The sequence below is a fragment of the Neoarius graeffei genome, chromosome 9 (assembly GCF_027579695.1).
Source record: "Neoarius graeffei isolate fNeoGra1 chromosome 9, fNeoGra1.pri, whole genome shotgun sequence".
Lineage (NCBI taxonomy): Eukaryota > Metazoa > Chordata > Actinopteri > Siluriformes > Ariidae > Neoarius > Neoarius graeffei.
The window spans coordinates 36,497,673-36,520,021 of NC_083577.1; the positions used below are offsets into that span (position 1 = coordinate 36,497,673).

At 39.9% G+C, this 22,349-nt stretch overlaps 1 protein-coding gene across 1 annotated transcript in view; it reads left to right on the forward strand.

Moving 5' to 3' along the window:
* Positions 1 to 21,605, forward strand: part of LOC132891628 (uncharacterized) — a 46,743-nt gene extending 25,138 nt beyond the window's left edge. Inside the window, exon 2 of the mRNA XM_060929393.1 lies at positions 20,138 to 21,605. Within this exon, the coding sequence (XP_060785376.1) occupies positions 20,153 to 21,505 (1,353 nt within the window). The 5' untranslated portion in view covers positions 20,138 to 20,152 and the 3' untranslated portion in view covers positions 21,506 to 21,605. The remainder of the gene's footprint in view (positions 1 to 20,137) is intronic.
* The last annotated feature ends 744 nt before the right edge of the window (positions 21,606 to 22,349 follow it).

Sequence of the window (22,349 nt, forward strand, 5' to 3'; positions counted from 1 at the left end):
CACACACATTTTATTTTTAATGTCTGTTTAGACACACACACCATATTATTCGACAACAGGTGCATTGACTTTGCCACTCACCTTCCCTGACCCCGCTCTCCATTCACAAACTGATGCGAGGCCATGCCTCCGCTGCCACAATCACGTTACAAAAGACAGTGGGAGAACTGCATTCTTTTGCAGTAAGTATGCCTTGCATTCAGTGGTGGTGAACTGAACTCGGAGGCTATTTAATCAAACTTTTAATTAATTCTTTTAATTTGTCAAATTAATAAAATCATGCCAATGTTTTGGTTAATTCTATGCCGCCTTCTGTGGAGAAAAATGGAAATTGTTTGAATGGTAAGCTGACCAAGTATTCACCTTTTGCAAAAAGAGATTTCTTTAAATGCTGTTCATAAATCTATCCATAAAAATTTGGTCCTCTTTATACATGCAGTGTCTAAGATGTCCGAACAGGCTGTTCAGCTCCACAAGGAAGAAACATAATCAGTAATATATTGGCCTGCCACTGGCAAAGAGCACCATGAAAGAGTGATGTTTCCTCTGGCATGCTTGTTATTTTCAGATGTCCGAATGTTTCAGTGGGTGTTACCACACCTTAATTAAAAGTTTAAAAGAACCAATGTTTTGTAGCAGAGCTCCTCGTGTGCGCAGAGCAGAGCCCAGTATTTAAGAAAATATGGTAATGCCTTTGACTGTTTGACATCCGTACGTATGTACAGTGGTGCTTGAAAGTTTGTGAACCCTTTAGAATTTTCTATATTTCTGCATAAATATGACCTAAAACATCATCAGATTTTCATGCAAGTCCTAAAAGTAGATAAAGAGAACCCAATTAAACAAATGAGACAAAAATGTAATACTTGGTCATTTATTTATTGAGGAAAATGATCCAATATTACGTATTTGTGAGTGGCAAAAGTATGTGAACCTTTGCTTTCAGTATCTGGTGTGACCCCCTTGTGCAGCAATAACTGCAACTAAATGTTTCCGGTAACTGTTGATCAGTCCTGCACACCGGATTGGAGGAATTTTAGCCCGTTCCTCTGTACAGAACAGCTTCAACTCTGGGATGTTGGTGGGTTTCCTCACATGAACTGCTCGCTTCAGGTCCTTCCACAACATTTCGAATGGATTAAGGTCAGGACTTTGACTTGGCCATTCCAAAACCTTTATTCTTCTTTAACCATTCTTTGGTAGAACGACTTGTGTGCTTAGGGTCGTTATCTTGCTGCATTACCCACCTCCTCTTGAGATTCAGTTCATGGACAGATGTCCTGACATTTTCCTGTAGAATTCGCTGGTATAATTCAGAATTCACTGTTCAATCAATGATGGCAAGCCGTCCTGGCCCAGATGCAGCAAAACAGGCTCAAACCATGATACTACGACCACCATGTTTCACAGATGGGATAAGGTTCTTACCTTTCTCCAAACATAACACTTCTCATTTAAACCAAAAAGTTCTATTTTGGTCTTATCCATCCACAAAACATTTTTCCAATAGCCTTCTGGGTTGTCCATGTAATCTTTAGCAAACTGCAGATGAGCAGCAATGTTCTTTTTGGAGAGCAGTGGCTTTCTCCTTGCAACCCTGCCATGTACACCATTGTTGTTCAGTGTTCTCTTGATGGTGGACTCATGAACATTAACATTAGCCAATGTGAGAGAGGCCTTCAGTTGCTTAGAAGTTACCCTGGGGTCCTTTGTGACCTTCGCCGACTATTACACGCCTTGCTCTTGGAGTGATCTTTGTTGGTCGACCACTTCTGGGGAGGGTAACAATGGTTTTGAATTTCCTCCATTTGTACACAATCTGTCTGACTGTGGATTGGTGGAGTCCAAACTCTTTAGAGATGGTTTTGTAATCTTTTCCAGCCTGATGACCGTTAACAACGCTTTTTCTGAGGTCCTCAGAAATCTCCTTTGTTTGTGCCATGATACACTTCCACAAACATGTATTGTGAAGATCAAACTTTGATGGATCCCTTTTCTTTAAATAAAACAGGGTGCCCACTCACACCTGATTGTCATCCCATTGATTGAAAACACCTGACTCTAATTTCACCTTCAAATTAACTGCTAATCCTAGAGGTTCACATTTTTGCCATGCACAGATATGTAATATTGTATCATTTTCCTCAATAAATAAATGACCAAGTATAATATTTTTTGTCTCATTTGTTTTTAACTGGGCTCTCTTTATCTACTTTTAGGACTTGTGTGAAAATCTGATGATGTTTTAAGTCATATTTATGCAGAAATATAGAAAATTCTAAAGGGTTCACAAACTTTCAAGCACCATTGTATGAACGTGTACCACCACAGGGAATCTCCGATCGTAAGTGCAAGGCAACATGTTTCAAACACTTGAGCACCAAACAACAAAATTTGCATCTTTATTTCCATAATATAGATGGGTTTTTATCAGCACTTGTTTTTAATTTGCTTTTTCAAAAATAATATGGGATTATTTACGAACACATTTTACAGAAAATATTCACGATATAGTTTCATATAAAACTAGTTAAAAGTTTTATTAGTTGACTAACTTGTTGTACCATTGATTGGTTTCTGTCCTATAAGTGCAAGAAGAGTTTTATTGAAAGCATGCTAGCAAGCATATCCAAAACGTAGGTAACGGCAGAGTTGAAAAACAGGCAGTGGTTGAGTGGGGCACAGAGAAAGAGGTGGAGAATAATGAAGTACATTTACTTGAGTACATTTTTGAGTATCTGTACTGTACTTTATTTTTTAAAAACTTATAACTTTAACTTCACTATATTTGAAAGGCAAATATCATACTTTTTACTCCACTACATTTCTATCAAGGTCCTCGTTACTTGTTACTATGAAGCAGCTTTGGAAAGTGGATTTTTTTTCTTTCCTTTTCTAGAACGTGATTTTTTTTTTTTTCCCACAGGTGACACTGAGACAGTCTATCAGTAATCACTAGGGTCATGTCATGTCCATAGACTGTATAAAATCAAGTTCAGTTTCTCAGCAGCATTATTTGAACACGATCAGTTGATGGCAGAATGGAAAGAGGCGGTTCTTCTGGGGAATGCATACACCCATGGCTATAGCTAGAACTCCTGTTTCAGTTTACTGAAAGGAATAAAGATTAATTTTGTTTTAAATGTTTGCTTCGTTTGCTGTAAACGAACCACATCACAGCCTACAAAAACTCGCCATCCAACTGCGGAAGCATATTGAGGTAGATAAATGTTTTATTCCAAGAGAAAGCTTGCAACGAAGTTGTCTGTGCTTTTAGAGCTAGCGATAATGTTGCAATAGCCATGCAGTCTGGTTAGTCAAATGACTTCCTATGGACTTGCCTGCCAAGTTGCCATAATGTTAACACATGGCTAGTTAACGTGTACACTGTTAGTTAGCATGTAAAAACTGAGGTAGGCTAAGATGAATAACGTTAATGTATCTGAAGTCCTTTCAGAAATATGTTTTAGCATAATCTTGCCAAATAAACAATGTAGAAATCTTTCTTTTCTAGTAGCATTAGCTACCCAGTATGATTTTGAGTTTGAAGAGAGTTTGGTAGCATGTCAGGTGGAGTTTCACTGACTAGCTCGCTTAATGTTAAACCACCATGATGGCACAGCATGCGTTCATTTTGTGAATTCACATTTCTTTGATAACAGCATTAGGTATTATAAGCGTTGTGGCAATAATACAACTGTGCGTTGACAGAAAATGTACTTTTAATACTTAAGTATTTTTAAAAGCAAGTACTTTAACTTAAGTAAAAAATTGACTGTACAACTTTCACTTGTATCAGAGTAACATTTGACCAGTGATATCTGTACTTTGACTTAAGTAATGAAGTTGGGTACTTTTGTCTGCAGACAAAATAAGACCTTCTCCAAGTCTGTGTGTTACTGAGAGTCCTTATATGTATGTGCTGTGATTGAGCTCTAATCAGGAACAGGTGTATGCTAATTAATCCTAATGGTGTGCTTGCACTTTACTATCTGCAGCTGCATGCTCTGACCTCCAAAGCATGTGGACGTGACCGATGTAACTAGACAACTTTTAATATATCAAGTTTGATATTGGATTTTAACTATGTAGTAATGATGTAAAGTGACAGCGCTGGTTCACTGCTGTCCACCAGGCACCCAGCAGAGTCACACCATAATAAATGTCTTGGTGGTGTTTCTGGGGCATGGCATGCGGTGTCAAAGAAAGAAATATGTATTCATAACTGCAATGCGTATCTCATTATTTGGTATCACTGTCACAAGTGTTTAGCCGAGTTTATATTATCAGTACATAACAAACGTGCTGCTAGTCGAGCCAAGCATTAGGTTGAATCAAATATATCCTGTCTAAAGCCCGCGTCCAGATCTACATTTTAATGTTCATATGTTTGCTATTTGGCATGCTTTGTTTGTTTTTTATTTAATTTAAAATTTTTTTTTTTGGGGGGGGGGGGAATTCGGTAGAGCTGCTAAGTGTGACACGCTTGTGTATGTACCAGTTGACTGTACTGAGTGCCAGGCCATGCAACCTGTTAAAAGCTTTCCTATCTTCACCAAAGTTCTGTCCATGTTACGTCAACTTACAGAGTTGTTGAATGTGAACTTGAGTACGCCGAGGCTGGATCTGGATCAGTGGCCTATAACTTCAGTTACAAGTTATAATTTTATAACTGAATGGCCTTGAGCTAGAAAAAGTGTTCGGAGAAATAACAGGTGCACAGAGCTTTCACACGACCCTGATATAAAATGTTCTCCCCACACACGGGAATGCTTTGTTGGCATCCAGTTTTCCCGTTTACACTCTGAGGTCGCGGTCCCCCCGGGGGGACTTTTTGGACTGTTCCAAACACACATCTGAAGCTCCGTGAGTTTTTGTGCTAGAAACATTCAAGTAACACCACTAGAAACCTTGAATCTTCTAGTTTTCAAATATATATATATATAATATTTGAAAACTAGAAGATTCAAGATATATATATATATATATATATATATATAGATATATATATATATATATATATATATATATATATATATAATATTTGAAAACTAGAAGATTCAAGATATATATATATATATATATATATATATATATATATATATATATATATATATATATATTATATATATAATATATATATATAATATATATAATATATATATATAATATATATATATATAATATTTGAAAACTAGAAGATTCAAGATATATATATATATATATATATATATATATATATATATATATATATATATATATATTATTATTATTATTATTTTTTTTTTTTTTATTTATTAGGGTGCATCAGTTGCCCTCACTTTCATAAAATCTGATGCATTTTTGTTTGGGTGTTCCTTTTTGCCAATAAAGACATCCTGTCACATTTTTTGACCATATTCAAAAGTCTAATGGTGGCACCATGAGGTTCATTTTTTGCCAAAAAACGCTTATTTTATGTTTTTGCGTAAGGTTTGAATCACAATGTTGGACTCCATTTATTGATTTCTTGTGACCCAGAGATCATGTTAAGAACCTTTGCAAGGCATTGAGAAGCATTTAATGTGATTTCATAATACATTTGTATTGTTTAAAAGTAGTTGAACAATGATTCAATGCAGGGGTTTTCAAAGTGTGGGAGAGTCAGCCCCCCAGAGAGCAAATAAACAGCGCCCCCCCTTACAATTTTTATTGTTGCTATACTTAATGTTCCATTCATATTTTTAAAAAATGGTTGTACACATTTTTTTTCTTTTACACATTTTAAACATCTGTGCTTTTTTAAAAACCTCTTTTTTACACATTTTAAACATCTGTGCTTTTTAAAACCTTTTTTTTTTTTACACATTTTAAACATCTGTGCTTTTTTAAACATTTTTTATACATTTTAAACATCTGTGCTTTTTAAAACCTTTTTTTTTTACACATTTTAAACATCTGCTTTTTAAAAAACATCTTGTTTTACACATTTTAAACATCTGTGCTTTTTTAAAACATCTTTTTACACATTTTAAACGTGCTTTTTTTAAAACATCTTTTTTTTACACATTTTAAACATCTGTGCTTTTTTAAAACATCTTTTTTTTTACACATTTTAAACATCTGTGTTTTTTAAAACATCTTTTTTTTTACACATTTTAAACATTTGTGCTTTTTAAAACATCTTTTTACACATTTTAAACATCTGTGCTTTTTTAAAACATTGTTTTACACATTTTAAACATCTGTGCTTTTTTTAAAACATCTTTTTACACATTTTAAACATGCTTTTTTTAAAACATCTTTTTTTTACACATTTTAAACATCTGTGCTTTTTTTTTTTAACATCTTGTTTTACACATTTTAAACATCTCATAGCATCATTAGCTAGCACCTCTAGACAGACAACACACTGTGGCAGTGGAGCATCTTCAGATCCAGTCCATGAAAATCCAAACTTTAAATAATCGTGGTCATACTTCCTTCTTTTTTTGCTTGGCCCAGACTCTGTCTCCTCACTCACTGTAGCTTTAGGTACTAAAAATCGATCCATTTTGTCTCTGGCAAAGGCTAGCTGAAGTTTGCTAAATGTCCGCAATAGTAACTTATTCTGGTAGCTTTTTTCCATAACTTTGAGCTCCTGGTGCCACCATTAAACTTTTGAATTTTGTCAAAATATTTTACCCAGTGTGTTTTCTTACCAAAAGGAACATAAAAACAAAAATGCATCATGATCGGAGGAACGTTTCATTTTTAGGGGGCAACTGATGCACCCTAATATATATCTTTAACTCTATCTTTAGCACTTTGTAAAGAGAATAAAAATAAATCTTACGAATTTCAGTACTTCAGCCAGCAGCAGCCTCTTAACGACACCCATCAGCTATTCACATGTTAAGCGCATGGAACATCAGTGTCATCATTCGCTCATTGTATAGAGGATGTGCAGTCACGTGACCCGTCCGTGTTTACTCCGCCTACTCTGCCATATTGGACGGCTTCAGGATTGTTTACCTTGCGCGAGTGTAATGGATCCAGGGAGTAATCCACAAGAAAATTCGGAAAATACCCCATCTACATTGCGCGATTACTTGTCTAAGTTTGTTCAGCATCTTGAAGGTGATGTGAGGCAGCGTTACGTGGAGAAGTGTTCCAGGTTGGGGATTGCAGATCCGTACAACTTGCCGCAATCCTTGTTCAGGGAAATTCAGAGCTGCGGTGCCGGCGATTTGCCCGATCTGGCCTACCATGACATTTACAATTTTCTCGTTAATCATGAATCATGTTACACTGGCAAAGCCCTCAAAGCTTACAAGAGCCTGGAAGCTTATAAATATTTTGTTGTGGGATGGGCATCCCAACTATACCTCTGGAAGGTCCCGAAGAAGAATGTCTACTTGATGATAACCTCACGGGTAAGTGGCATTAAGACGTTTATCATAAAACGTCCTGCATAGTCTCTTTATCTTAAGAATGTTCGAAATCTAAACTCAGTTCCAGATAATGACAGGGTTGTAAATATGTATGTTTTTGTCTGAAAAACAGCAACTCAGAAAGCTGCGCACGCTTGCGCGGAAGCTGCGCAAATGTGCGCAGCTTTCCGATTCACTGCCTTCTTCTCATACTAATACTTCCTATGTTGCTTATTTAGTAATTTTAATACAGAATTTACTCTGAAATTATTCAGACACTCCAACGCCCCCCCTAAAAAAAAAAACGGATCTGCGCGATTCAGCCGTGAAAAAGGCGCATCTGCCGTTTGCATCCCTGTTTAAACTCATAGGTTAACCGACTTTAACCGGCTAATGAGGCTCGGTGATCAGTCAAGATTTTTTTTTAGTTTTCGCCATCCCTACTATGGATTGGCCTTTCAAAGGCATATATGAGCCAAAAAGATAAAACATTGTCATAGACTAGGCCAGGGTAGTAGGGCTAGGCATAGCCATTTTAAACGTTAGAGACTGTCTAGTTTCTAAGTATGTAGTTATCATTCAATCCGAAATCAACTTAACAGATGTACTAGAAGTATTGAATTAGAAGATTACACCTACCTGATATGAAGTGTTCACTACAAATTCGGCTGGTAGAACTGGGGTACCAGTTTTCTCTTCGCACAGCGGACACCCATTTTGCGCATCTCTCCTCGTCTGCGGGGAATCTATAAAATGACAGGCCCTCCTTTTGGCCCTGTCTATTGGTACAACCAAATGCTGAACAAGATGTAGCCATTCTCGAAAGATCTACTCCCACACACTTGATGATTAGAACGGGTTCGTCCAAGTTCTATGCGCGACCTTGCCGTCCAAAATGGCGGATAAACATCACGTGACCTCGTGACGTCACGTGCATGCTCTCTATAGCAAGAGGAGGTGAGAACACACCCCATTTCACTGGTATAAACAAGTGCACATGTTCACTTGTTTCCATACCATCTGAGAAACTTTGAAGAATGGCCAATGCAAGGAAGATGTCTCACTAGCAGTTGTTGTCATGCTTTTTCAGTTAGCGTATTAGGAGAACTACATTACATTACATTTAGCAGACGCTTTTATCCAAAGCGACTTACAACTGAGAAAAACAGTCAAGCTACAGTAAAACATGGGAAATCATAGAGTAAGAAGAAGAGTGCATGTTAGATGGTTAGTGGGTTGTTAGGATAGGAGGCGCTCTTTGAAGAGAAAGAACTAGTTGATCGAAACGTGCTATTTTCATCAAGTTTTGAAAACATTTTTCTGTTGCCAAACTGTTTCACTGATTTACAGTAATTAGTTACCCAAGTCAACATGCCCTGCACAGCCATAGTTTATCTTCATTGCTAACTTTAGATTTATTATAGTCTGTGCATAAGTCTATGCATAAGATTATGAAATGTAGTTTTGGCTTTTAGGGCTTCTTTTCTTTGCAGTAACTTTCCAAGCAGAGGTGTGGGGGCAGGGAGGGCCAGGGGCCAGGGTCTTTGTCTTTGACAAATTAACTATTGACAGTGACAGGGGGGATTACAGGTGAATTACACCTACCTCATCAATATTCATTTGAAAGGCCAACTGACTTTGGAGAAAACATAGGTAGTCTGAAGTTTCTACAATTAGTATTGAAACTACATAACACTTCTGAATGCTGTTCTTACTTTCATGTAGCCAACACCTATGTTTACAAGGTTCAGACTTCAAAAGTCTTATGCAGATATATTTATAGTGGTTTTTTTTTTTTACAAGGTTTGAAGACTCTGAAAATAGTTTTTTGTAAGGTTGTGTTTGCACTTAATTTAAATAAAAACAAATTTCATTACATTCACTTTACTCTCGTATTATTATTGCTGAGGGTGTCCAGAATATAACCATGTGTGTCACTTTTGCATGGATGTTTTTAGTTAGATGAAATACTTAAAAATATCCAGGTTTATCAGACTGCCACAGGGTGTCTGACAGGCCCAGGACCTCAGCGTGTTAACTGCAGCTTGCCATTTTTCTCACCGTTCTAGGTTTGCTGGGAAGCAGTAAAAAATTTAAACCAGGCTCATCTCCACATCTCTTATTCCCTCCAAAAGCACTACAGGTCTCTGGCATTGTTCTTTTAGATCGGTGGTTCTCAACCGGTGGGGCCCGCCCCCCTGGGGGGGCGCGGACACTCTCCTGGGGGGGTGCGAGTAGGCTAGGATGAGGGGGAAAAAAATCAGGAAAAAAAAACCATTTAAAAAAAAATCACAAAAATTCCCATGTCGAAAATGCAAGTGGTTGGACTACTATAACACAAACAAATCAACCACACAGTTTCATTTCAAATTTACCAATACAGGGGTAGTATTTTGAGCCTGTGACGCGATGTCACGTAACTGCTAGGCTAGCCTACTATAGAAGCGTCTGCACACGCGTTGAGCTTCATTCACTCTCGTCTAGTCTCTTGCCAAGTTCGCTTGTGCCAGCTCTCGCTAGTCTATCTGTCATCAGTGTTGATATCGATCTACTTTAGGCCTTTACTTTAAACCCAAACAGTCTTTTTAAAGACTAATACCACAAAAAGTCTTTTTAAAGACTATCCCAATCTCAGCCCTAGCTATTTTTTAACTGCTAAGCGTGCACTTGGCTAATAGGGTAAGCCTCTGCCTTTTTCACTGTTGCAACACACATGACACATGCGACTAAGGGTGTATTCAGACCAGGATAGTTCGATAGTTCACTTGCTTTGGTCCGAACCAAATGTTTTTTTTTTTTTTTTCATTTTGGTGCGGTTCGCTTTCACGCTGTACATTTTAGTAAGCGGACCAAAATCTGTCAACAAAGCCACGCGCCCTGAGGTCGTTCAGCTATTGGTCAGAGACGACACGCGCACAAAGCGTTAAGTTCAAAAGTAGTCATGGAGGCTTTCCGTGCTGTTATTCTTTTTAATGTCATCAAAGCTATGTTTTTTCTAGTTTTTACTGTTTTCACAATTGTGCGATTACTATGCTGTTGTACAAGTAATTTATCAACGACAATGACAAAGGGCAAGGCGGCTACGGAGGATAGCGCTGATGAGCGCACATCATGTTGTGACAGTTCTGGCTCTTCACGCAATAGATGAATTTCTTTTTTGCGTCGCTAGTACCGCCACTTTTTGAAAGAATGTCCCTGATTTTAATGTAGGTCTGACGGAGTTTCTTCACTTTTAGCCGACATTGTTCTGGGGAGCACGTGAACCCCTTTATTTTCTCACTGAATACAGCAAACACGTCGGCATTTTTGTGTGTTCTCTCCAAAAGCTCAGATATGTGGACATCTGCCCATATATCCACAAGGGTACGCATTTCTTCCTTGGCCCACGTTTGCCCCCTACTCATTTTTTGTACTCGCCTACCACTGGTGACTGAACGACCCTTGACAACCCAAACAGTGTTTGCACTTTGCGGTGGAGTGTCAAGACTCTGTTTCCCATAATGCTCGACAAACGATGGAAGCTCCCGAGGTACAAAAAAGCAAAACTGTCAGATTAGGTCCGGTCTGCTTTCACACCTCCAAAAGATCCGCACCAGGGTTCCTTTGGTCTGGACCAAGTCCGACCTTGCAGCTCGGTCTCGGTCCGCTTGTTTGGTCCGGACCAGAGTTCGGTGGTTTGTATTCAGACCAACCCAAAAGGTCCGGACCAAGGGAAATTTAGTTCATTTGGTCGTTTGGTCCAGACCAAACAACGTAGGTGTGAATACGCCCTAAGACAGACAGACAGACACACACACACACACACACTCAGGACTACAATCTTAAGTCTTCAAATAAAATTGGTATTGCCTGCAAAATTGTTAAACACTTGCATTAAAGAACGTGCATAAGTCCCGTCTGATTAGTCCCTGATACTTGTCTCTTAACATAGCCACATATCCAAATTATAATTAACAAAAATGAAGAGATTTCTAGTGAGGACCAACAAGGCAACCGACACACCACCAGCTGCAAAAAAGGTTCGAAAGGACGATGAAGCATACCTGCAGTTTGGATTTATAGTCACGGCTGATCTGAGACCTCAGTGTGCTGTGTGTGCCGAGGTGCTAGCAAACAACAGCATGAAGTCCTGCAAACTTAAAAGGCACCTTGAAACAAAACATGCTGCTATTAAAGATAAACCGGCAGAATATTTTAAAAGAAAGCTTGATGGCCTCCATCAGCAACAGGCAGCCATTTCAGTGCACAGCACTGTGTCTAAACAGTGTTTAGAGGCATCGTATGTAGTGGCCAAAAGAATAGCTAAACTGGGTAAACCGCATACAATTGCCGAGACGCTCATTTTGCCGGCCGCACAAGACGTGCAGAATAATGATAGGAGGTAGTGCAGTACCACTGTCCAATGACACAGTTGCTAGGAGGATTTCATACATGTCTAATGACATCAGAGAGCAACTCGGAGTTCATAAAACAGAGTCCTTACTACACGCTGCAGCTGGACGAATCCACTGATATTGCTGGGCAGGCACAGCTCCTCGCCTATGTCCGGTATCTGTGTGACCAAGGTGATTGAGGAGGATGTCCTGTTTTGCCGGCCTCTTCAGTCGCACACTACAGGAGAAGCCATCTTCAATGTCCTTGATATTTTTATCTGTGAAAATGGTTTGGCTTGGGACTGATGCGTTGGCCTATGCACGGATGGTGCACAGGCAATGATGGGCCTAGTTGCTCGTGTTCAGCAAGTAGCTCCACTTGTGAAATGGACACATTGTATGGTCCATCGCGAAGCATTAGCTGCTAAAAAAAAAATGCTGGTTCTCTTTGACTCCGTGCTGAACCAATCCGTGAAAATGACACATCTAATCAAATCACGGCCGCTAAACTCTCGCTTGTTTGGGGTCCTCTGCCAGGAGATGGGGTGAGGGCACAAACAGCTGCTTCTGCACACTGAAGTTTGCTGGCTCTCCAGGGGGCGGGTGTTGTAGCGGTTGTATGAGCTGCGAGAGGAGGTGAAGTGTTTTTTGACAGAAATCAGATCTGGCAAAGCATCTAGATGACACTATGTGGCTTGCGTCTCTGTCCTATTTGGTCGATATATTTGACCGTTTGAATGGCCTCAACCTGTCTCTGCAAGGCCATGAAACTCATTTTGCTCCTCGCAGACAGAGTGGACGCCTTCACACAAAAAATTGACCTCTGGCATGGCCGCATCAGTCGAGGGAACTGTGACGTTCCCCAGCCTTGCAGACTTTATCACTGATGCAGGCATGTCACATGATTTCTCCTCTCTCTTTCAATCAGCGTCTAAGCACCTGTCTGCAATGAGAAAAGAATTTGCGACGTACTTTAAAGAGGATTATCGCTCTTTTGCGTGGGTTCGAGATCCATTTGTGTGCACAGCAAGTGAGCCGTCAATTGATATGCAGGAACAGCTTATTGAGCTGAAGTGTGACAGTAGGCTGAAGGAACTTTTTACCTCCTGCCCTCTTTCGTCATTCTGGGCAGCACTGATGCAGGAATACCCTTAACTCTGTGACGTCGCCTTGAAGATTCTCCTCCCTTTCACGTCCACATGTGAGGCAGGATTCTCAAAAATGACTGCACTCAAAACGAAATACCGCAATCGTGCACAAATCGAGGATGATTTGAGGCTATGTTTATCAGACATTGCACCAAGAATTGAGGATCTTTGCAAGGCAAAGCAGGCTCGGGTCTCACATTAACATCGCCTACCTGCAAGCTTCTGTAAAACATGCAGATGATATGCCTATTATTAGGCCTAGTAATAATAATAATAAAGCATAAATTCATATCGGAGGTCTAGTGCCAATTCCCAGTTATAGCAATAGCCTAGTAATGATAATAGGCATACTGATGATGATGATAATAATAAACATCAAAACATGTAACCTCATATAGCTATAGCCTAGTAATGATAATAGGCCTACCACTACTCAATAATAATGCCTGCAAGCTCACATTACAAGTCTGATGCTACTTCCAGTTATAACAATAGCCTAGTAATGATGATAGGCCTATCTACTGCTACTGATGATGATGATGATAATAGTGTGGGCCTAAAAATAAGTCTGTCTGTCTGTCTCCATCCATCCATGCATCCGTGGGGGTGGCGCCGGGAGGGGGGCCCAACTGCAATGAACCAGCTTTGGGGGGGCCCAGCTTGAAAAAGGTTGAGAACCCCTGTTTTAGATGTAACTTCTACAAGTTTATCTGTAGATGTACTGAATTGGGCTTACAATCGCTCACGTACACTTGTCAGTCGTCGTTAAACAAAAAAGCTTGCCCAGCAATATGGCTGCATAAACAAATCCACAGTTATGATGTGAAAGGCCCCTATACCATAGACTATGCTACCTTGGGCTTTTCACTCAAAGATGTACTTTAACACAAGTTTTTATGCATTGCTGTTACAGTGATTCCGTTCTTTTAATAACTGAATGCAAAGATGGGATTTTCAAAATCAGTAATTTAACTTTTACTAAACATCAGTAAAACTCTGCCAAGAAAACTTACTGAAGGGGCTGTTAGTTACCACCACACGTGGTCGTGCAGATCACTCGCACTGCAAAATAACCATTTTTCTGGTTTGTTTACTAGTAAATTGCGTAGAAACAACTTACTAGTAAACAAACCAGAAAAAAAAAGATGGGATGATATTAACAAAATAATCTGGCCGAGGCACATTATTAAACTATGAGCAAAACAATAAGCTACAACCCCTGGCAAAAATATGAAACTACCAGTGGCGGCTGGTAGTCTTTCAAACAGGGGAGGCTGGTTGGTTACGATATTTCCAGATTTTAAAAGAAAAAAGAAAAAACACATCAATTTTGCCCATACTCTTGCCTCTGATCTGGCTGATTGTTGGCAGGGTCACAAACTGTGAAATAACAGGTTCTTTTGGCCCATTAGCCTACTGTCCAATATACATGATGGTGGTGTTGGGGGGGTATATTTTAACATTTTATATTTTAAAATTGTGGCATGTTGTTTAAAAATTGATCATTATTGAAAACAGCTCTTTGTCAGGAACCTCAGCAGTAACAGCAGAGTGTTCTGGAATAGGCACAAGCACTGACCTTGGGGAGCCAAACATAGAGCTGGGTGCCACACATTTCATTCAATGACATTTTCCCTATATTTTACTTATTTTGACTGAGAAATGTTTTATTGACAATTTTGATAACCCTTCACTTTTAATCCAGGTCTGTAGTGTGAAATGTTCTCGGCTGTGTTTTTGTTTAAAAATGTTTTCCAAATTGTAGCCGTGTTTAATTCATATCCAGAGAAATATATATTCCAATATAATATACTCAGCATAAACATTTTAAATAGATTCTATATTTTTGGTCCATCCATGACATATTACTAAAGTAGCCTGTTTGCTGATCTCGTGTCTTTTTTTTTTTTATATGCCCTTGTGAAATTGTGCAGGTCATCAAAGCCCACATTTGACCAAATAACGGATCCGGGTTTAATCAAGAGGCATGGCCAACAATACATTTTCCTCGTCACTGAACTTGCTGTTAGCCAATTCACTTTCTCGTACCAGGAGAGCTGAAAGGAACGAGTATTATTCCCTACCTTTTTCACCAAGTCAATTTGAGGCGTTGGTCTACCCTGCTCTTTAATTTTAATTTTTTCCTCGAAAGGAAGACTGGCAAATGGCTTTGCCAAAATTAAATCAACAATGCTTGGTATCTGTGCGCAGCTTTCTTGCTAGCTGACTAGCCCCCTCAAGTTCAGTCACTCAAATAAACGAAATTTCTGGAACTAAGATAGCAAACTTGACACCACTATATTTACACTTTATTTACAATGAAAATATATACAAACTAAAAAAGCTGGTAGAAACCGTATGTAATGAATGAAATCGAAACGTAAGCTGATCTCTTACAATACACCACACCACTTGCGAATCCGCATGGGACTGAACTGAAATTCACTGCTGCCTGTCTATATTTGAAACGAGCTGTCAATCAAAGAAAATATCTGGCCGCTTTCACCAATCAGCAGTCTCCTCGCGGAAAGCTTTGCCATGTCCCTCCCACTGTGAGGCTGGGAGTCCGTGGGCGGGCGTTTTCGCAGTATTTGTCCAATAACCGTCTTGCATTTTGATATTGAAAAGCGCATAGCTCCCAAATGCCATTGAAGTCCACTGAGGCTGGGCTGCATCGCGCTGTCACGAGGGGGAAAAACTCACGCACACATTAGGCGAACTGGGGAGAGTTATAACGGAATGATTTTGCACTGTAGTTGGGTTGAGCACATATATTTCTATGATTCTGGATCTGAAATAGCAATGTTATAAGGAAGGCTATAACATAAGCCTAGCGCAATTCATCCTACACAATGCTCGTCATTTTTAGAGGAGGCTGAGCCTCCCTCGTTGTCTTAGAGCAATCGCCCGTGGAAACTACACTTGGAGGATGTTCTTTCAGCTTTTTTTTTTTTGTAACAAAAAAAACTTGCAGATATGAGACAATAAATAGAATATCCCCCCCCCCCCCCCCCCCCCCCCCCCCCCCAAATGAGTGGAATCATTCAATGATGCAGGGGAAAAAAATATGGACTCTTCAACCAAAAAAAAAAAACCCTCAAAACCCACAATTAGTACTTTGTTGCATGTCATCAGGCTTTTATGACTCATTTAATTATTTGAAGCACGGACTTCACTAATGAAAAACAATATTCATCAATCAGGTTCCCAACCACTATACGAGAAACTTCACAGATCAACTTTACAGGATGGAGCCTTGTCATGGACCTTTTTCTCGTCTCGTCTCGTCTTGTCGTCTTCCGCTTTATCCGGGACCGGGTCGCGGAGGCAGCAGTCTAAGCATGGAAGCCCAAACTTCCCTTTCCCCAGACACCTCGGCCAGCTCCTCGGGAAGAACACCGAGGCGTTCCCAGGCCAGCCGAAAGACAGTCCCTCCAGCGTGTCCTGGGTCTTCCCTGGGGCCTCCTCCCGGGGGGACATGCCTGGAACACCTCCCCAGGGAGGCATCCAGGAGGCATCCAAAAAAGATGTCCGAGCCACCTCAGCTGATTCCTCTCGATGTGGAGGAGCAGCGGCTCTACTCCGAGCTCCTCCCGAGTGACTGTGCTTCTCACCCTATCTCTAAGGGAGCGCCCAGCCACCCTGCGAAGGAAACTCATTTCGGCCGCTTGTATCCACGATCTTGTTCTTTCGGTCATTACCCAAAGCTCATGACCATAGGTTTACTTTACAGGATGGAGCCTTGTCATGGACCCTTTTTTTTTTTTTTTCAATTTCCACCATAAATTTTGAATCACAATGAGATCCGGACTGTTTACTGGCCATGTCACTTGAGTTGATATGCCTTTCCTGAAGAAAAGCTTTAATGCTCTTTGCTCTGTGGCAAGATGCATTATCATCCTGAAAAATGACCTCACCACCAAACCTACTTTCTACTGATGGAATGAGAAAAGTGTCCAGAATTTCAATGTACACCTGAGTGTTGACTCTAGAGGTAATGATTTCCATCTCCCCTGGTCTTTTACCTGACATGCAGCCCCATATCATCAATGATGGCAGAAATTTGTTTGTTTTCTTCAGGCAGTTGTCTTTACATATTTCATTGGCACGGCACCGGACAAAAGTTCCAGCATCATCTCCTTAGGTAATGCAGATCATGATTCATGACTGATCATTACTTTCATCCAATCATGCATAGTCCATGATTACTTCTCTTTAGCCCACTGGAACCTTGTTTTCTTCTTGTGTTAGTGATTGTTTCCATTTGGCTTTTTGTTTGGCTTTTCCTTCAGCCGATTACTTACCGTACATACAGTTCGGTCACGAACACTGACCCTTGTTTCTGGCCATTTGTTCTTTTTTAATTTCTTTTGTTGTGTATTTTCAAGGCATATTGCTTTGAGATTTCTGTCCTGATGCTTTGACGTCTTCTGTGGTCTACCCATATGTTTTTCCTTTTACAATATTCCCATTTTGTTTGTACTTGCTCCAGATTTTTTAGACAGCTGACTGGGAACAACCAACATCTTTTGCTACACTCTGTGTTGAATTACCTCCTTGAAGGAGTTTTATAATCCTTTCCATTATTTCAGCTGACAGCTCTCTTGTTGTGGCCATGCTTCCATTCAATCAACCAGGTGTAACAGGTCATTAAGGTCTACAAGTGCACTCTTAACTGAAGACTAATTTGCATATTTAGACTTGTGCAGGTATTTATTTTAGAAATGCAAAGGACAAGGTGATTTTCCCTAATTTTTAATTTTGCATTTCATTTGAAACTTCACACTGAACTTCAAACACCTTGGATTCTGTGCCTCTCCACTCTTCCTCCAGACTCTAGGACCTCGATTTCCAAATGAAATGCAAAATTTACTTTCATCTGAAAAGAGGACTTTGAACCACTGAGCAACAGTCCAGTTCTTTCTCTCCTTAGCCCAGGTAAGATGCTTCTGACGTTGTCTGGTTCAGGAGTGGCGACAGTTGTAGCCCCTTTCCTGAAGACGTATGTGCGTGGTGGCTCTTGATGCATTGATGCCAGCCTCAGTCCACTCCTTGCGAAGCTCTCCCAAGTTCTTGAATTGACACTTTTCTTGACAATCCTCTCAAGGCTGCAGTCATTCCTGTTGCTTGTGCACCTTTTCCAGCCAGCCTTTTCAGCAATGACTTTCTGTGGCTTACCCTCCTTGTGGAGGGGATCGATGATCATCATCTGGACAACTGTCAAGTCAGCAGTCTTCCCCATGATTATGACTCTGTGCACTGAACTAGACCGAGAGATGCATGGTGGGGTTTTTTTATACTGTTTTACTCAAACTCAAAGTAAAATATTCTAATATTTTGAGGCACTGGATTTTTGATTTTCATGAGCTATAAGCCATAATCATCAGAATTAAAACAAAAGAAGGCTTAATATTTCACTTTAAGTGTAATGAACATAGAATATTTGAATACCTTTTTGAATTAAATTATGAAAAAAACCTTTCACGATATTCTATTTTTTAAGGTGTGTATGTAATGTTTTTATAAAAAAAAAAAGTGTGTACAGTGGTATGCGAAAGTTTGGACACCCCTGGTCAAAATTTCTGTGACTGTGAACAGTTAAGCACATTGAAAATGAAATGATCTCCAAAAGGCATAAAGTTAAAGATGACTCATTCCCTCTATATTTTAAGCAAAAACAATTTTTTATTTTCATCTTTTACATTTTCAAAATGACAAAAAAAAGGAAAAGGGCCCGAAGCAAAAGTTTGGGCACCCTGCATGGTTAGTACCTAGTAACACCCCCTTTGGCAAGTATCACAGCTTGTAAACACTTTTTGTAGCCAGCTAATAATCTTTCAGTTCTTACCTGGGGGATTTTCACACATTCGTCCTTGCAAAAGGCTTCCAGTTCTACAAGTTTCTTGGGCTGTCTTGCATGCACTGCTCTTTTGAGATCTATCCACAGATTTTCAGTGATGTTTAGGTCAGGGGACTGTGAGGGCCAGGGCAAAACCTTCAGCTTGTGCCTCTTGAGGTATTCCATTGTAGATTTTGAGGTGTGTTTTGGATCATCGTCTTATTGTAGGACCCATCCTCTTTTTAACTTCAACTTTTTTACAGATGGTGTGATGTTTGCTTCCAGAATTTGCTGGTATTTATTTGAATCCATGCTTCCCTCGACCAATAAAATGTGCGCTGTGTCTCTGGCTGCAACACAACGCCAAAGCATGATTGATCCACACCCATGCTTCAGAGTTGGAGAGGTGTTCTTTTCCTGGAATTTGGCACCCTTTTTTCTCCAAACATACCTTTGCACATTGTGGCCAAAAAGTTCTATTTTGATTTCATCAGTCCACAGGACTTGTTTCCAAAATGCATCAGGCTTATTTAGATGTTAATTTGCAAACTTCAGACACTGAATTTTGTGGCGAGGATGCAGGAAAGGTTTTCTTCTGATGACTCTCCCATGAAGGTCATATTTGTTCAGGTGTTGCTGCATAGTAGAACAGTGCACCACCACTCCAGGGTCTGTTAAGTCTTTCTGAAGGTCTTTTGCAGTCAAACAGGGGTTTTTATTTGCCTTTCTATCAATCCAACGAGCAGTTCTTTCAGAAAGTTTTCTTCATCTTCCAGACCTCACCTTTATCTCCACTGTTTCTGTTAACTGCCATGTCTTAACATTACAATCTGAGGAAACAGCTACCTGAAAACACTTTGCTATGTTCTTGTAGCCTTCTGCTTTGAGTGCATCAATTATTTTATTATTCAGAATGCGAGGGAGTTGCTTAGAGGAGCCCATAGCTGTTGATTTTAGGGACAAGTTTGAGGAGTCAGAGAATTTATACAGCTTTGAAACCTGCATCATCTGACCTTTCCTAATGAAGAATTTGAACAAGCCACAGCTCAATAAGCTAATTAAGGTCTGGAACCTTGATAAAAGTTACCTGAGAGCTCAAATGTATTGGGGTGCCTAAACTTTCGCATGGTGTTCCTTTTCTTTTTTCACTCTCCAATTGTACAAAACAAAAATGATACCCAAATCTTGCAGAAAATGTTGAAAAGAAATGTCTTCTTTACCTTTATGCCTTTTGGTGATCGGTTCATCTTCTGCTCACTGTGTGTGTGTTTCAAGTAAGTATTAAATATTGCAAGTATTATAAAGACAAATCAGAAGGATAGAGATTGTTTAAAATAATTTTTGGTCAAAATATTTACTAATTATTTTCAAATGCATCTTTTTCAGGGTTTTGCTGTGAACATGACTAACCTCTTTTGGAAGTCAAGAAATATTCACCTCGGCATTGCCTTCATGATGTTTACATATTTCTACATACTAATAAGTTATTTTAAGTATAATACACTTTTCAGTGTAAAAGTAAGCCATCCACACCCAAGAGCTGGAATACAGAAGCCTTACACATTTTCTGGCTCAGTTTGTCCAGCATCTATATCAGCCAACAGCATAACACCTATTAGAGGGACCAGGTACCTAATGGTGTCTGCTTTCATCAGCGATGAGGCAAATGGGAAGGCAAACATCATTGCTATAATGAACCGGACCCACTCAGAGCCATTTACCTGTATATTTTGCTGTTCCCCGCATGGACTCAGTATATCTCCTGTAAAACTGGACAAGCATATTGATCACTTTGGATTCCCTTTTGTGACCACAGACGCATTCTGTAACATAGAACCAACATGCAATGCCACACATGTGACCATTTCAAGACCAGAGAACCTTCTAGAAATTCAGCATCACCTGTATTTGCCTCTACAGAAGCTCCTGACACATGGGGGAGATTTTGACGTGGACTTCACGCTGTGTATTTCTTGTTTGTTTGGGGGGTATAATAATGTCCTTCAGTTTGTGCAGACTATAGAGACATACAGGCTTCTTGGTGTGGAGCACGTGGTTATCTACAACTCCAGCTGTGGCCCAGACCTTGAGAAGGTTTTGCATAGCTACGAAGAAGATGGCATCTTAGAAATAATCCAGTGGCCAATCCATCATTTCCTAGAGCCATCCAAAGGCTGGAACTATGAGTTACACTCAGGGGAAGTGCACTACTATGGGCAGCAAGCCACGATAAATGACTGTATCCACAGGAACAGGCAGAGGTCCAAATATGTGATTCTGACTGATGCAGATGAAATTATCATGCCATATCAACACTCATCCCTGCACCAACTCATGACAGAGCTTCAGCAAAATAACCCTTACGTGGTGGCTTTCATCTTTTGGACCCATCTCTTCTTCAATGAAATGAACAAAGACAGTGAGAGATTGAACCTTCCTCAGTGGAGGCATGTGCCTGGTGTCAACATCCTAAGACACATCTACAGAAAGCCCTTAAAATGGTGGGCCAACAACAATAGCAAGATGATTGTTGACCCGAGGAAGGTGATGCAGGCATCCGTGCATACTGTGTATAAAATCAATGGAAAGTCCATCTGGGTGCCCAGTAATTTGGCTATGGTCATGCACTCTAAACCAAAGTTTCCTGATTTAGGCAGTGAGAAACTAATCATGGACAATAAGATTTGGGAGTATGCAGAAAGGCTGATACCAAATGTTAATAAAGTGCTGCATAAATCTGGGATTTTGAAGTGAAAAAAAATTGTCAATTGTGCAAAAAAACTGGCTAGTCATTTAAATATTTGTGCCTTCTTTTTTTATTATTAATCAATAAAAACACAAATTTAAAAAAAAATCAGAACTCTGTACGTATTTCCTGTTATTGATTCATTTGCACCACTGAATTGAAAATACGAAACAGCATGTGTGCAATTACATATGTTATTTACCAGCTGGGAGGTCCGTATCATGAAATACTGTGACCGAGGTCTTGAAAGTACTGACCGAGGCCCTCTGGGCCGTGGTCAGTAGTCAAGGCCGAGGTCATGGTATTTCACCATACGGACCGACCTTAAGCTAGTAAATAATATATTTATTTTTTCTTTACCAAATTCTAACAGAAAACGAGAGCGCCCGAAAGGGAAAACCAAGCCGAGCCACCATTTTGAATCCTCATTCATGGCTGTAATGCAAATGGCTTCCTCTGTGGTTGGTAGAAGACAGCAACTGGACTTGCTTGAAGATTCTTGAAAGCGTTTCACCTCTCATCCGAAAGGCTTCCTCAGTTCTGTCTGACTAATAGGGAGTATCAGGTATTTATCCTCTCATGCCAGAAAACTGGCAGACATCTTAGCCAGAGAGGATCGTTCATTTTTGTCAACCTGGAACGACCATCACTGAACAGAGGTGGGTGTCTAAGGCTACATCCACACGACAACGGCAACGAGATTTTTTTTTTTTAAATATCGCGTCCACATGGGCAACGGATCAGTAAAATATCAGGTACATATGGCAACGCAACGCTTGCTGAAAACGATGCAATACACATGCCACACCTCTACGTGCGCTGTAAGACGGTCCCATCGGAGACACCAGAACA